Raw genomic sequence first — 18,286 nt, forward strand, 5'->3', positions numbered from 1 at the left:
TATATTTTATTATAATGTGTTTACCATATACTTAAGCTCCGTCAAACACTGGGTTTGCGGGAAGTTGTTTATTTAATAATACTTATTAGAAAGCAACAAATGATAGTAAACAGATTTTTCTAGATAGAGCTAGGGTGTAATGTAGGTAGAGGACTAGTGTGTTAACCTCACAAAAAAGCAATTTTGGCCCTTGAGGCTTGTTACGCAATAACAGGGCCGGTCCTATACCAAATAGCACTCAGGCAAGGATATTTTTGCAGAATTTTGAAAAATCTAAATATATATAGTTACACAATTTGGCATTTTGGCCCCAATATAGTGATCTGTCCAAGTAAAGCATCTCAGGGGCTGTAACCACATCAGACCTGTCTCTCTAGGCAGAACATACCACTGCTGGTGCCCACATTATTCAGGCAGTCCTTGCATTAACCTGGGATTCCAAGTGCTAAGTCCAGTAAGTCTTAGATTCAAAGTTTCATCAGGCATATATAGCTGTATCTACTCTTAGTGATTTATTTATTTTTGCTTATGTCTTTTAAAAATAATTCTAATTTTAGAACATGATCTTAAAATGTCAATCTAAAATATGCCCTACATATTGCAATATGTGCCAATGTCCTAGGATGTATGGTCCTAGGGTTAATACCAGCAATACAATTCACTAAATCTGCAAGCAGTAAAGCAGGCACATTTTAATACTTGTATAGGAAATTGCTCCAAAAGTTTACCCCACAATTTCTCCAGTTCAATAGTTTTTTTTAAAAAAAATATGACTTTTTTAACTTGTTGTTAACCTTTATAATAAATAGGATTCCGATCCCCACAGTTTATCAGGTATTGTACCGGTTACAGCATCCAATTAAGCACAAGCAAAATAGCAACAGTTTTACACAAAGAAAGCAGAATGCAAACATACCCTATAGAATGTGGAATGCCACGAAGTATTTGGTGGCAACTGGAACAGCTACGAGCCATTCACCTTTTTCCAGGGCTGCGTTCCATCTCTCTGCTCATGGCTGATAGCGGACCAATCAGCTGCCGGGGGTGTGGTTAGCTAGCACAGTTAACATGATCTGCATATGAGGCATGTCTTATGTGTGTGTGAGACCCCTGTACAGCGCTTCTGCTCTCCCTTCAGCAACCTGATCACTGGCACTGATGCTGCCTGCTGGGGAGTAGACATCTGTGCATCTGACTTGATTTCTGTTTGCAGCTGAAGTTTGTATTTACTTTTATGTATTGAAACTTTCTTTGATTTCTCCCCCCTCCCCTCCAAGACCTCCGTTATTGTCTCTTATGCAGGCAGTATATTGAGTGTGAGCTCCTCAGGGGGTCCCCCAATAATGGATAAGATGCACACCTGCCCCAGCGCACAATGGACTTTGCTTGTGTTTGTGGGGATCATGTATTGTGCTGCTGCACGCGGAGCAGTGGGGTATTACCCCAGGTTTTCCCCTTTCTTTTTCCTCTGCACCCATCACGGAGAGCTGGAAGGAGATGGGGAGCAGGGAGAGGTGCTCATCTCCCTACACGTCGCAGGAAACCCAAGCTACTATGTACCTGGACAAGAGTATCATGGTAAGTTATACCGTGGGCAGGGCAGTGGGGCAACAGGGATGATCCGCTATCACAGGTGGGGAAGGGTTTCATTTTGGGAGAGAATCTATGCAAGGACTGGGCACCGATTTAAACATTAGGGTGACTTTGAGTGGGAAGTGATCAGCCTTCCATTAGACTGTAGACATAATTATTGGAAACGAGACAGCCTCATTTAGGTCTGCTAACAAAAGGCTATACTGTAGGAACACAATATTTAGCAGACTAATGATCATTATTTTAGAGAGATAACTAACTTTAAGGTGTGGTGAACTCATGCTCCCTCTATGATCGGCCAATTGGTAAAAACAATTTAGTTGATTGTTTATTCCAAGGGTACAGCAACAGAGAGCTTCATTAGATTAAACAATTTACTAAACGCCAAATAATTTAGGAATACTATGAAATTATCAGCAAATAGCAAATTGAATGGTTCTCATGGTGTTATTTATTTCTGCTTTGGTGATTATTATTATTATTATGTTCCGTGGTATTGGATATTTTTTTTTGGGGGGGTGTTAAACAATAACTTGAGAGATAAACTGCTTTATCTGTTTCCTGTGTCCTGTGCCATTATTTGGCTTGCAGTTTTTTTTCACTTTTAACAGGAGTGAATGTTAAGAAAAGCAGATTGTGTGGGTGTTTATATTTCTTTTTGCTATATGATTTAATAATGTATCTATACATATATTCCTATGGCACATAGGTCCATATACATATATAATACAATCATGTTATCCCTAAATGATTTTATATCATTGTGCTCTTCTTCAGGATGACACCATACACCACCTGTAGACACACATATTCCCTTCTTAATTAAAGTATGTCTTATTTACTTATTTATGTCCATTTAAAGTAAACCTGTTGAAAATAGTGGCTGACAGGAATATAGTCGTGTTCTATAGCCATAATTTCACATAAATCCCAAAGCACTAGGTGGTTTAAATGTAAGACACAAATCCCTACTTATTGATATAACTACTGTTAAATATTCAGATTTTTTATTCTAATTTTGTCATGCTCTTTAGTATTAAAAAAAGAGATATATGTAACAGTGTGATGCTATATTATGTATCCTAGCACAGAAAACACTGTGTGTGCCAGTGTGCACCAGTGCCAGATGCTCTGTTTGGAAAGAATTCCGCACATTTTTGATTATTCTTTATCTTCTGTTCAAAGAAACTTTAGCCCTTTTTTTAGATTGAAACCAGGAACAATTCTGGAAACAAACTCAGCTAAAAGTAATTGTAACACAGTTAAAAGCCACATAGTTCTAGACAGAACAGCGCACATTGTCATGCAAAAATACACATAATTTATGAATGCTTTAGTCTGTATGATACAGATTTAAATTTTTTTGCAAAAAATACCATTGGAGAGAACACCGGAACTCCAACCTACCTATATTTTAAAGAATCCATGTTGATCACAATGTGGCTAACCTTCTGCCTAGTGTTGGACTACAATGTCCATCATCCTCAATGGATTAGATATTAGTTAACCCACCTAAATATACAATAGTATTGCAGTTAGGAAATTGTGACTACTATTAACTTATTTACTATTATTATTGTATGATACATAGTACTAACCTTTGGTATAGCTGCTCATAGGCTGCTTATTGGGTGGATCTTCACTACCTAAATCAGTGTATTGTGCCCTTTTGTTATATTCACCTGCCTTTCCCCTTGGCCCACAGTACAAGCTGTCCTCAGATAACCAGGGTATGGCATTCAAATTTTGTTTTTCTTTGTCTAATTGCAATGTTGCTGATTGGGATATGAACAGAACCTAAAGATTAATGAGAAAATCACTAATAAATTGGTACTTCAAACATTCATTGCTAGTGTCCTGGGTCATACCTCTCCTTTTTTTTTTAATGAAAGCATATTTTAGTCATCTTGTTTGGGATGTATTTTCTAATGACACAGATGAAAACAATGCCAGAAATTCCTATGGCATCTCACATAATACTGTCTCCCACAATTAAGAGTTACATGTGTTGGGGGCAGAGGTAATTTATAAAGTATTTAATACACAGGCTATAAACTGAACAGAGATTCCCAGTTTAGACCTTTAAACCTCAATTTACATATTTACAAAGGCTTCGTGTACAGCTATGTTGGAATATATACATATTTGCTATGCACAAAGGGAATTGATCTCTTTAATATTTCACTTCACTGGCTGTGAACAGGTGGCAAGTGTTATTTTTCAAAGCAAATCCATTTTTAGACAAGAACTGAAAATTGTAGGATGTAAATGGAATAATGCAAGTACTTGTGTAGGACATTCACAAACAATTGCATTTTTCAGCACACATTAGGAGATAGACAAAAGCTCAGCAGAAGAAAGGATTAAGTGATTTAAATGAACCATGCTATCAGTGTAACTGGTGCTTTACAGTCATTAAAATAACATGGAATAGAAATTACCTTACACTTCTGGCACAAACAGGATACATTTTAACAGGTCTATTACACCACTGGCAGAGATGAGAGCGTTATAAATTCAATCATGAATGGCTGAGGGTGATAGAGGTTGCCCATATAACCTCAAATAGGACAGAGGTTGCCTTACATCTACAAATCATGCCTAATATAAGAACATATGTTAATATGTTTTAATGTTTTTATTAAAAATATATTAATTGTAGGCTATAGCTACCCATTTGTAAAAAAAAAACAACACTTTTTCATTGGTGGAACATTCTTTATGAGAAGATCTAAATGTTCCCAAATCGCTTGAACTGAATTTGGCAGATTTATCATATCATTATTCTGTCTATTAGACTTAAGTTGTATAGAATATTCATGAGCATTAAGTGTTTAACACACATTAAAACTGCCATGTCTATAATAACTTCACAGGAAAAAATAATGACACCACAATTCCTTTATCATCAATTCACTACATGATTTTGGCTATATTTTGATTTCATGAATTCATTTACAGCTTAGAGCGTTGGGGTATATGTGTCTTTTGGGGTACATGGTTCAAAACAATAAGCCCCTCATATATGTCAGTGTAAGCTTGGGTACTTTTTTTTATTATTTTTGTGATTGATGTAGTTCGGAGATTAATTACATTGATTTTCTTAGGGTAAGCACATTAAACACCTGCTTGCAAATCAGTGAGAAAATTAAAGCCATCTTAAAAGAGATGTTAAATCTTGATCAGTAATGGTAATATTTAGGCTTGAAATGTAGACCCTGGGACAGATGTTAGAAATAAATTAAATCTTATTAAAAATATTCTACTATGCACTTCATCTGCTTAGACAGATAAGAACCCCAATGTTAATTACTGAAAAAGGGATAATATTGCCACAGCACACTATGTAAATTGTATATGTTTTAGAATAACAATGTATGTTCTTCACGCAGCAAGAATAACATTTGCTGTAAGACAAACTATATAGTTATGTGCTTGCAAATTAAAAAGAAACATTAACATGGAAAGCAACAGTAAGGTTATTTATAAAAACTCTCTCTCTCTCTCTCTCTCTCTCTCTCTCTCTCTCTCTCATATATATATATATATATATATATATATATATTACTGTACCTGTGTTTTAGGCAATTGTGAAAAAAATGTTGTAAAGTAAGAATGCTCTCAAAAAACATGTTCATAGATTAGTTTTAGCATTTAACAAAATGCAAAGTCAACATAAGAAAATTCTAACTCAAATCAATATTTGATGTATATACCCAAACAACATCAATTCTTCTAGGTACATTGTGTAGAGTTAGGTGTATGATCATACAATTATACCAAACAGGTGCTAATGTTCATCCATTTAATATCTAGGGTGAAACATTAACATCATTAACTGAAACAGAAAAGGCTGTGCAGGTGGAATACAATTGGATGAGCAGCACCCAAATTCACTAACAATGTAAGGTTGCTGATCTCAAATGATGTTAATGTCAAAACTCATACACTATGGCAAGCCTAAGCACAGCAACAAGACATAAGGTGGTTATACTGCATTAGCAAGATCTCTCCCAGACAGCATTTTAAGACAGACAGGGGAGTCTAGATGTTCTGTCTAGACTCCAGACAAAGAAACAGGCAATGTTAAGGACCGTAGACGAGGTGGTCTTCCAAGGAAACTAAGCGCACCAGATGAAACACACAACATGTCTACATCCCTTGACAGTCGAAGAAGTACAGCAGTGCCATCAGCTCAGCTTTAGAAGAAAACAGTGGGACCCTTGTGTGTCTGTCTAATGTCTGATCAGAAGTGGTCTTCATGGAAGACTCGCGGCCAAAAAGCCATACCTCCGGCATAGAAACAAGGCCAATCCACTCAACTATTAATGAAAAAAAACAAGGAACTGCAGTGTAGACATTTGGCAGCAGGTGCTCTGGGCTGAAGAGTCAACATTTGAAATATTTGGCTGTTGCAGAAGGCAGCTTGTTTGCCAAAGGGCTGGAGAACTATACAAGTGTTTGTAGGCAACAGTAAAGCATGGTGGATGTTCCTTGCAAGTTTGGGCTGCATTTAAGGCAAATGGAGTTGGTAGTTGGTCAGAATTAATGGTCTCCTCGATCCTGAGAAGTACAGGCAGATACTTAATCATCATGCAATACCACCAGGAAGGCATCACATTTTATCATGCAGCATGTCAACGCAGCATGTCAACAACCCCAAACATACAACCGCAGTCATTAAGTGTAAAGAAGAACAAGGAATCCTGGAAGTGGTGGTATGGCACCCATAGAGCCCTGCTATCAATATCAAGTCTGTTTGGGATTACATGAAGAGAGAGAGAAGCAACTAACTGTGGTTAGTTTTCCAAGATATTTGAAAAAACATGCTGTTTGGAAGGCAAAGATTGGCCACACCAAATATTGATTTGACTTAGATTGTCCTTCTGTTTATTCACTTTGCTTTTTGTTATATGATAAAAATAAATTAACATGTCTATTTTTGAAAGCATTCTTACTTTACAGCTTTTTTCCCACGCCTGCAAACTTTTGCACTTTAATATATATATATACTGTAAAGTGTACAGAACTGGTAGCATGCATGATTTATGAAATCTAATCTATTTAATGTATTAAATCTAAGCAGTATGAACATCAAGCCCATATCCCAGGAACTCATAAAAAATGTGTCATACAGAGATGCAGAGATTTAAATGCAGCCCTGCAGTATATATTTCTATAACCACTGCCAATTAAATGGGAAATTGGCCTGTTGTGGTTCCACACAATGTTGATTGCATTTTCTGGTATGTTAAGTAAATAACCTTAGAAGATCTGTTTGCTAACAAAAGGCTATACTATAGGACCACACTAAGTAGAAGTGTGATGATCATTATGTTATTTTATTGTTTCCATTTAAAGGTTAATCTCATACAAAAGTATAATAGTATAATGGCGAATGCATTCCAATTCATTGACCACACATAGAGACTCAGGGAACAGATCCAATAGAAAACAAATAAGGATCAAGCTCAGCTCTTTTGAAAAGTAAAGTTTCGATCCCACTATGGGATCTTTCTTAAGCCATGGCACCAGTGACACCAGTGTTGACACCAGTGTTGTTCTGGGGAACATATCCATGGACTAATACGTATCAGGATACAGAGGTCTTAATAAGAAACTGCTCCCGAAAGTTGAGAAACATGGTCAATGAATCTTATGTACCTATAAATGACAAAACATTTGGATTTCTCCAATGCACATATAATAAACCTATTAATATTGTGTATTAATAAGCATTGTGCCCAGAGTTGCATTATTACCTATGCAGGTTTCTGGTCTTGGACTGAAAATACATTTTTAAAGAACGACTATTCTGCTATTATGTAAACATATTTTGATCATGTGTATCCAAAATACATTTATTTCTGGTATAACTTAAAATGTTAATCCAGAATTTCGTGCACGCATTTGTTGTTTTACATCACATAGGAAAAGCATCTGGCTTGTTATTGATTTGAAATTGGGCACACATGATATGGAGATTAAACTTTTGCTCAGTTTTAGGAGCATAGCTTAAAAAATAATTGTACACCGTCATCAGTCATTGTGCAATAATGAGTTTACTAACACTTGGCATTTATCTGTAGATGACAGCTATTATATGACCTTTGCTCCTTTTGACCTGCAGTATTGATTCAGTAGATAAAGAGTAAATTAGACATACTACATTGGGCACATTTATTAAAGAGAGAGAGAGTTACAGATGATATTGCACAAAATATTACCACTTTCTACAAGTTAGGTTCATAGCAAAATGTTCCAATGTAGTGAGAGAGATTTAGATTGATATTGCAATATCTTCTCAAACTCTTCTAAATTTCCCTTTTATGTGAATATTTGGCATGGTATTAAGAAATGTTATTGTTTTGATGATATTAACAAATGCTTCCATGTGTTTTAAATAATATGCAACTTTTGTTAAGTGGGTACTAATAACTTCATTAGAACATAAGAAAAAAAAGAGACTTTTTTTAGGATACTATGGAAATATTTTAAAGAATAAATGTAATTATATTAAAATTCCTAAACATCACTATAATGTATATATCACTACAATGGTTGTGTGTTCCTTGCCAACTGGATCTGGATTTTTTTGACTTTCACAAGGAAACAGCTGGGCTTGTAAGACTATTGGAACTAATCTGCTGTGTGTATATATATATATATATATATATATATATATATATACTGTATATAATATTTTATATAAATCCATTTTATAATTATTACATCCAAATTAATGACTATATTTTGTTATTTACCTCTGTCGCTCGCATTTGGAATGTTCATATAAAATGTAAAAATCTTCAGCTGGACTACTATAGAGTTTTAGTAATAAATTACTGTTACTCTAGAACTTGTAAACTAGGCTTTACAATGAACATTAAGTGGGATAGCAGACATTGGCAGTCCATTACTATACTTTTGATATTTCAAGCTGGATTTGGAGTACTTATGCAGGGTTTGTCAGGTGGCTTGTTATTGTATATGGTCAGCAAGCTTGTTACCTTCAATCATAATAACTAATCATTAATATATGATCAATTATATTATGTAATGTAATGTAATATGAAAACAATGAAATTATGAATCAGGTAACTGAAATTGAATGCCAAGAATAACTGGCATACCTTACTACACAATAATAAAGGTTTGTACGATAGATTGGTTACCCTATGCATATTCTCAAGATTCTCTTAGTAGAGGTGTCAAGGCCTGCAAACAGACCAGAAATTCTACGTATCAAATGCGAATTAATAATATTTTCATGATTGTGAACTGAAAAGAGACAGTGCTAAGACAACTTTTAAGTATAAAAATCCATATTTATATAAATATATATCGTATATAAAAGGCAAATATATATATAAGACAAAAAGAAAAAACAAACACAGAACACAAATAATAAAAAATCAAAAATCCACAATATATACAAAAAACATGAAATGATTAAATAAAATCACATCCACACTTCACCAAGGGAAGTAAAAACTCACTGTTGAGAAAACTATGCCTGGGCAGGCTGGGCGCCAAATGCAGAACAGGTTTCGTTTCATAACTCAGCTGCAGAAACGGCACATAACTGGCCAGTTAGTAGCCATCAAGGTAATTATTATTTTAATTTGCTCATACAGACTTGTCATATCAGTGATACATAATGTTTGTTTCATAGAACTCTTCACAGGTCACGATACAGGTCACTTCGTGTTTATATACCATATAAATTTACAGTTCAATTGTGTAAAATGTAATTTCTATAATATTTTTTTTTTTTTTAAATCTAATTGTTACCTTACAGAAACAACCTGCTAATGTTTGGTTTCCACTGCTCTAGTTTCCTCAAGGTCACCTTCGGGTGAGCTTAATAATGAGCACATACAATTGTAACAAGAAAAAGCAACTCAAGAACATTTTATATATAATTAGTTTCGGCAATTTTATTGTAACCTTTTAGTCTTTAATGTTCTACCTTATTACATAATGTGAGGATTGGATAACTTTATATAGAATGACAAAACTAAGAAAATTTGCTAAAGAGACATGGCTTTTTATTATTGCTGAGAATTGTAATAACTAGGAAAGGAGCACTAAACAACAGACCAACGTTCTGTAATACACAACTTTAATTACTATATTGCATAAACACTTTAACATTGTCATCAAATGGCATAATCTTAAACCGACCAGTGCACTGATTTTTGCAGGACAGTCCCAATTTTTGGAGACTGTTTTGGGTAGCTACAGCACTTTCATGATATTTCAGGTGGTAGGGATCATTGACCAAATCTAGAGATTCCCTGATGTCCCCTGGCCGACCCAGGGAGCTATAAAATCAATGACTGCACAGACCTTTACTGCAGCTCCCATCCTTGCAATGGTCTGCGGTGAGGTGGTCATACAGGAGGGGCAGGGTGACCATACCTACTGCCCACTGCTTGTACTGGCCCTACCCTCTCACCTCCGGAAAAATACCCAACACAAGGTGTTTGTACTCTTTCCAGCTCAGTCCTCTTTCTTATGAGTATACGTGTTAGTATGTATGCCTGTTAATTATGAGGGGCACTGGAGAAACACTGCACCCACGTGCCACTTACCATAGGCTCAACTCTGCTCTAACAGGCCCATCTAAAGCAAGACGACGGGAAGAGCACGTGCAACAGAACCATAAGGTGTGCTTATGGGAGGATCCTAAGGCAGGGTGATGGGTGAAATGTGGGCGGAGCAATGTGTGGAATAGAAATGGGGTGGACTGATGGGAGGGGCATGGGGTACAGGCTTTACACTTTTACAGGGACCTTAGAGTTCTGATGGTGGCCCTGTCAATTAATGTCCACAATAGAGCAGCATGTTTTATCGGAGACTTACTAATAATTTCTACGGTTGGAGTACAAAATATTTGCATAAATATTCTTTTTAATGTATCCCGATATTTTGTGAGGTTTTATCAGACACTGCTTGAGCAGCGTGAATATACATTTCCTCTTTCACTATATATAAACCGGGTTTACGCTAGTGGATGTCCATCTTTCTTGGTGCTTGTCAGAGTTCTCTATGTGGTATGAAAGGGGCAAATACAATTATAGAACATTCTGCCGGGATGCATTTGAAGCTTAAATACGAAGTGCCTAATGACACAGCTATTAAGTGATAGCTGTCTCATCATAATGATGACTGTAATGTTCTTATTGCCTTGTATTTAATCTTAAGGTCTTAAAAATTGAGTGTGTAATGGCAGAACCAAGTGAACATTTACAAATTACCTAATGGCATTGGTACCATATAAGTCACAGTGAACAGAAAATTATTAATTACCAATCATTTACATACAATTTACATACCTATTTGTGATTGAAGAGACATTTTATTTCTCTTTATTATCTCTTTAATGCATACCCTGATTTTATATCTGGGCAATGAAGGCGAACAGACATATTGCTTAATGAAACTGATCTGTCTGATAATTCTTCACATGCAGAGGTTTTTTTCTACATTCTCAAAAACAGGTGGAGAAGATAAAGATATTTTCCCATATCCCCACATTTAGCAATGGATGCTTAATATATGACTATAATACTCCTATTTACCAAGAAAATATACTAATAGACTTATTTACTAAGAAAATACCATACGGGCATTATAAGGAACCGATAGTCCTCCTGTAGCATAGTTGGGTAGGAGAGCACCCTTTTTTAATGTGTGCAGCCATCTTTTATGTGAGTAAAAATAGTGGTCTCCAGTAACATAGACGTATCCAATCAAAAAGGCATATTTATTCACGCACACTAGATATTAGGAATCAGGTCCAATATAAAAGTCTAATAAGAGGGAAAAAATTGTAACACAGTAATATAGGTTGAATAAAATGCAAGTCTGTTGATCATTGATAAAGGAAAATAAGTTGCGCCTAAGAAATGGAGACTATTCCTTTCTGACTCTAAAATCACAATCTGATTTCTTACTGGATCAACAAGCTATAATTAATCTTTATATCTAAAGATTCATTTTTGCTGATAAAAAGCATCCATCCTATTTTTAAAGGCATCAATTTGTATTTGGCAGCACCACCTCTGTGGGTAGTAACTTGTTTCAGTCTCTAGGACTGATGTTGAAATTTCCTTTGCTAAAGTCTAAAATGATGACCATGTGCTCTCAGAAAATCCCTTTTGATGACTGGAGGTTTAATCATTTTGATAACCACTAGGTATGGGAGAACTCACTATGTGGTGTGATAGGGCTGTATGTGATAGGGCTGTAGTGCTAAGGCACTTATTACAGTGTTGTTTCTTGAATTGGGCAAACTGTATCTGCCCAATTCCCACCATTGCATGGAAATTATTTTTATACCCTTAATTGATAACTGCAAAACCTCATGTAACAATGTGTACCAGCATAATGCTTTAAATGTGCAGATATACTATTCATAGCTATGATGTTATGGGTAAGATTCATAAAAATAAGGTTTCTCCTTTTTAATAGACATATTTTATTCATAAAGATAACTGTCACTATACCATACTTAATGAGTAAAGGATCAAGCCTCACCATTTCATGATGTGACTTTATTTTCACATGCATACCTTTTAACCATAAAGTGGACTTCTAAGCTGGATGACATAATGTAATACTAAAATGTATCTATTTTAGTTTACATTGCAAAGAAGCCAGTATCTGATCATAAGTGTAGACCAGTATGCCCCTGGTTTCCAGCCACTGTTTACAGCCAGGGCAGTCTTTATTGCTTGAGTACTTTTTAAGCCCCCCTCCCCTTAGTGGGCAGGGAGCAATTATGCCACCTAAGGGCTGTTAATATGTTTACATTGAAGAGGAAGCATGTTTGTGGTTCCTGCCCCCTATGAGCGGAGAATTGGACTGAGGGGTTATATTTTGGCACTCTCTGGTTAATAAAATCTTCACCCTTTTCTTGAATGCCACTCAACTTAGTAGTGAATAGACTCAATATAGAGGGTGTTTCCAGCTACCGAATGGCTCTTCAGTCATATTAATGTACACCATCTCCGTATAGTATAAGAGCCATGGGAACCAATTACTCATACACAAACTGTAAAATACAGCAAGACAGATCAGGTCAGCTGGAAATGGCAATTATAATGCAATATCTTACCCTTTCTTTATCCTGTATTCTGGCACAAACACTAGATTTCAAGTTTTTGGTGCCAGGATATTTATTTTTATCTTGTGTTCTGTCTCCTTTGTTTGTATTGTGATGTTTTGTAAAACCTAAAGTTAGTTGAGTTCACGTGATGCTAGATGCGTGTGCTATGTTTAAGTAAACCCTGCCTTCGTGTGCTCCTAGTTGTAGAATTGAGAAAAGCTGCATGGTGTCTCAATTGCAGCTGCATGTTAGATGTTTGCTAAGATTGATTTGCTTGTAGTCTTTTCAGACATTTGTACCAATTAAAATGAACCTAAATACGACTTTACTTTGTAAACCGCTTTTCAACCAGACACCAAATGGCCGTGTATCTTTACTTTTTTCTAACCTAGCAACCATAGAAACAGATTTTGTGAACAGACCTCCTAGAACCGACCTTTTATTGAATAAACTAACCTTGTCCAATAAGCTTTTTCATCAAATATTTTTTTACGTGAAATTAAGATTTGTAACTCTTTATAAATTTGCTACAACACTTTTGTAATGGCACCATGAATGGCAATGTAGAGAATGTTATGGTGGAGTTACTATGTCTGCTGTTCTATGAAGTGGTCATGTTACCAACAGAATGCACAAACCCTTTAATCAGCAGGTTATTAGATAATAACCAATAACCCCATGTAGGCTTAAACCTCTGAGTACTGGTAGGTAGCATTTGTTGGTGAATCATCTGCTCAAAAGCAATAGTGACAATTGGTAGAATGAATAATCCATATATACCCACATATTACAAAATATTTCACAATGGAAACAATCACACACAAGACAAACTTGGGTTGTTTGTTGCGCTGACTAGCATGATCCTTTGGGTAAACGAACACGCTAAAGCCATGTGTAAATCAAACATTTTTTTTCATTTCACAAAGACTCTCTTTTTTTATTAATGCCTTCCCCCATGTTTCTTGTGATTATTAAGCTAAAGTGAATCTGTCATTTTTTTTCCTCTAATTTAAATAGCGTCTTAAATTGTATAATCTCATGCTACATTTCATAGAGATACTCATTTGCATTTTTGCATTTTGGAATTAAATCCTGTGGCTCTCCAGCTCTGTCCAACAAGAACATTTTTTTTTTTTTTGCTTTTTATCTGAGGAGGTGGGAACACACAGACCAGTATTATATCTGAAATCATTGAGGATATCTTTCTTTTCTACTTAAAGTATTAATGTTTAGCTATCAATCAATATAAGCAGATTGCAGATAAGTAGCAGGCATTATCTAAATTTGTTTTCATCTTATTTTTATTAGGAACACTATAGGTTGGAGCAGGGGTGCTCCAAGTAGTTAGGTTATCTGAAAATGTGGCCTTTTGGCAACATTTGCCTGTGCTTTATATAAATATTTTCTAGATAAACAGATTTGACAGATTTTGCTTTCCAAAATAAATGCACAGGTTTTGTTTTTGGTGACATTTTGGGCTCTACCTATAAAGATTCTAACATTTTTCATAGCGTAAGCCAGGAGTAAGCCCCAAAATGTACTGGATGCAGATCCATCCTTAACTGGTTAAGAAGCATGACATAAATTAACAGTTGATATCATTCTTGTGTTCAAAATAATTGTGTGTGTCCATTTGGGTTTAATTTTGTTCAAAAGATAAATATGTATGATATTATACATGGTGATCGGATATTACGATTTGGATCAGTGTACAGAATCTGTTTCTATGGAAGATGAGAGATGCTGTGACTCTAATGCGTGTGATTTGTTAATTGCTTGATTTTCAGTGTCATTAAAGATTACCTATTTAAAACCCAGAACTCAGGTGCTGGGGTTGCTTTGCTGGGTAGATAATGCGGTGTCTTTTGTGAGGCTGGAGACAGCTGCACTTATTTTTTCCGTGATGCTATCAGTCATTTACCATAACAAAGCTGTGGAGCAGCACCTGCCATCCCAATACCACACATCCTATTGCTTACTCGCACAGCTAGTCTTTAAAACCCAAATTAAGTGTCACAGCAGACATAATGTGACATGTTAGCAGCATAAGAGAGAATGTTAACAGATTGTAACTGTGTCATTATTGAGGAGTCTGAAGTGTCACAATTTCTAGAACTCTCACTTTCTACTTCAAGAGACATTCCACCTAAACATCCATGTGAAGCAGGGGACATATATATATATATATATATATATATATATATATATATATATATATATATATATATATATATATGTATATGCACTGCTATTAAGCTTCTGTTAATAATATCTCAAATAAATGGTCTTCAGACAGATGTTTGGGAAAATGGCTTGGCTACCTCCCTTTACACATGATGAAAACCACTCAAGGTTGCAAATACAATGTGTTGACCTGTTTGATTTAACTACAAACACCTGGAATTTAAGTGTATCTCTAGAATTCAAATCGACCCTGTCTGTTTGTGATGAGTTAGATGATAATGCTGAATTCTTCCAGAGGATTGTAGAAGCCAAGACATTAAATATTAAACAATAAATGTGCAGTAGCTGATTAATTCTGAATATTTGTGAGCAGCCCATGAATGTTTAATATCCATATTTTGCTTATTGGATATGATCAGTGCTATTTTAATTACCTTTTTCTGCTGTTGGTTAGTTTATCTGTACACAAATAGAAGTCATCCCAGTTCACATATTAAAGATCTCCCAGTTTAAATCGGTAAGAGAACCACCGGGCTGATTTATTAGATGCTATTGAAATATTCTTGTACATTTCATGCAGAGGTAATTCATTTCTACTTGCAAAAAAGTGGTTGGTCATATACAGTATGTGACTGTATGTCAACATTTCACTCTGTCTATGCACTTGAAGGATTTCAAATGAGCTGTTTCTTTTAATTATTGGGTTTATATATATGACTGCTGAAACCATGCAAAATCACACATCACAATCACAGGACATAAAAGAGTTCATAGATAATTTACATTTTTTCTCATTCAGTTTGAAGCATGTAGCCTTATATTTGTCATTCTGTAGACAGCTGAAGCTTATTAACATGATAAGCGCAGATGTTTCTCTCTATTTCTCCATATATATATATATATATATATATATATATATATATATATATATATGTATATATGTATGTATATATATATATATATATATATATATATATATATATATATATATACACAAAGTAACATGGTTGTAGAATCTTTTGTAGACCTTTTTATTGAACGGACAGACTTCTGCAACATTAGTGGACTAATATGGCTAATACAAAATATTGCTTATTTTGCTTGCTATGTGACAGCTGCTCCCTATTTCTTTCTCTGTTTTTTGCTTTCTTTTTGCTTTCTTCTCCATCCATCTGCACACACATACTTTTTAGTAGTTCCTTCTGTTCAAAGTGTCTTCACAATACTGCCTTCTCCTCCTTTATCATGTTTCCTTTTGTAGAAGATTCTTATCAATCCCACTGTGGGATTCCTAAGAAACAAACAATAGGATGCAGGAATCTGCTCTGTGGATTTAGATTCACAGGGTTTCTGTGGTTGGAAGGCCCAGTTACCCTTTCTAGTGATACTGATGTAAGTATACAGCAGATGTGATCACAATCTTTTCTTTCGTGGATTACCCTTTCAGAGAAACATGTCTATTTTGTCTTATGCCTGTGGATCCTTCAACTGTGACATTGTTGCTGGTTACTGCTACTTATACTTTAAATTTAGACATTTGATAATCATGAATAACTGAACTGAAATAAAAATTAAATGTCAAGAACTGCAAGATTTATAGGACTCCATATTGCCTGAGACATGATTTGATGCTGCATGTGTATAGTTTATAATTATTTCTAATAGATCTTGCATTACCTTGGTATAATCGACTATGAAGTAGTACCCACCTATACCAGTCTCCAACACCAAAGAACGGAAAACCAGTTAGTGCTTATGTACTAGTGTGTTACTTCAATTGTCCACCAAGCTACCGTAATTTACTTTTAAGTTTAAAGAAAATATACCTTCTTTACAACCTAGAAAATCAAGCAAAATGCCTTCTCAAGTAACATTGGTGGAGGGTGCCATGATGCTACAATGTTGTCACTCTATTGTGGTTGGATCTATTTGTGACATATCATGTTATGGGTTTCTCATAGAAACACTACTTTGGGACCTGCTTACCATTTAATTTTTCCGCTGCTGCTGGGTTTATTAATAAAGCTCCTTTCTCAATCTCCAGTAATGAACCCAGCCTTGAACCCTGTCAGTGCTGCCTGTACAGAAGCCTGTAAAACATATTTAGTATGTTGATGTCAGAAAAAGTGATAACGCTTAAACACTAAGCATAGTACTTGTGATGCTGATAGAAACAGTACATTGATCCATGGAATGTTAGTCGGGCCTCAAATTTTTTTTATAATTTATCTTGTTTAGAAAATCAAAATAAAAGAGAATTTCTTTTAGGTGTAGTCACATACATGTAAATGCATGTAAAGCAACAGTAGATTTTGGATAATGTTTCTAACATTTGCGGCTACATATATTCATTAAATCCGGTACTACTCTACAGGTACTTTTTCATGTTCTTTTTGTTTGAGCAAAACTAAACAGAGTATACATGTGTATTTATACAGGGATACGATTCAGTCTATCAGCTTTGTTCACAGTAGGTACACAGACCCAGGTCTGTGATGTCCTTGGGTCAAGGGCCTTTAGAGCAGTAGCTCAGTGTGAGACAGAGGGCATGTATAAGTAGATCTGTACACATACAAGATAAAAACTTTGGGCTTTCATGTCAAAACAAAATGAAAACACTTCATGTTCATGAATGTTATCATCAAAACGTTTGTACTGGTTATTAAAAATATTTTGTTAACTGTTTAATATACCATAATATGTCATAACCTTTCTCTGACGTTTAAGCTAAACATTCAAACATTAGTTTGTTCCCTATGAATCTGAAAATGTAACTAGTTGCTACCCACCAAATATTTCATAGAAGAATGAAGACACGTTATTTTACACTCCTCAAGATAGGCAGATACTGTAGATAAGTTAAGTCTATTACTGAGAAATGCATAATAGCTGGACAATGTAGCTGGTGCAAAGTCCCTCAAAATGAGTGAAACAGGCTTAATGATGAGCAGACTATGGTTGTATCTGTCACAGCTATAATTTGGATGTGATGGCACTTCATAACTGTTCAGCAACTTTTTTTGGTAAATCCAGTCCCATTTGAACACTTTCAGTAGAAATGGGATCAGTTTGTTTATCAATATTTTTTCTTGCTAATCATATGATGTGTGTGATTTAATTTCCACTTTTATAAAATGCCTTCAAAGTTTAAAGAACCCTACATTTAATGGTATATATTGTGAGATAGCACTTTTCTCCTTTTTAACCTTTTCAATATTATTATATTAGAAATATAAATACAAACCCATAGCTTCAATGTTTTAGTGTCTTCAAGCTGGGGAATTTAGCTGTTCTACTCGGTGTGTTGAGTCTAAGCCACTGGTCTTCACATTGGAGTTTGCCCACCAATTATGAATGTTTGCACCATATTTATTGTTATCTGTGTGGTTAGTT

General features: G+C 35.2%; 1 protein-coding gene across 1 annotated transcript in view; it reads left to right on the plus strand.

Annotated features, from left to right (window-relative positions):
* The first annotated feature begins 1,152 nt into the window (after positions 1 to 1,152).
* RELN (reelin) overlaps positions 1,153 to 18,286 on the plus strand; it is a 147,038-nt gene continuing 129,904 nt past the window's right edge. Inside the window, exon 1 of the mRNA XM_053464229.1 lies at positions 1,153 to 1,578. Within this exon, the coding sequence (XP_053320204.1) occupies positions 1,344 to 1,578 (235 nt within the window). The 5' untranslated portion in view covers positions 1,153 to 1,343. The remainder of the gene's footprint in view (positions 1,579 to 18,286) is intronic.

Source organism: Spea bombifrons, chromosome 4, assembly GCF_027358695.1.
Source record: "Spea bombifrons isolate aSpeBom1 chromosome 4, aSpeBom1.2.pri, whole genome shotgun sequence".
In the NCBI taxonomy this organism is placed as follows: Eukaryota; Metazoa; Chordata; class Amphibia; order Anura; family Pelobatidae; genus Spea; species Spea bombifrons.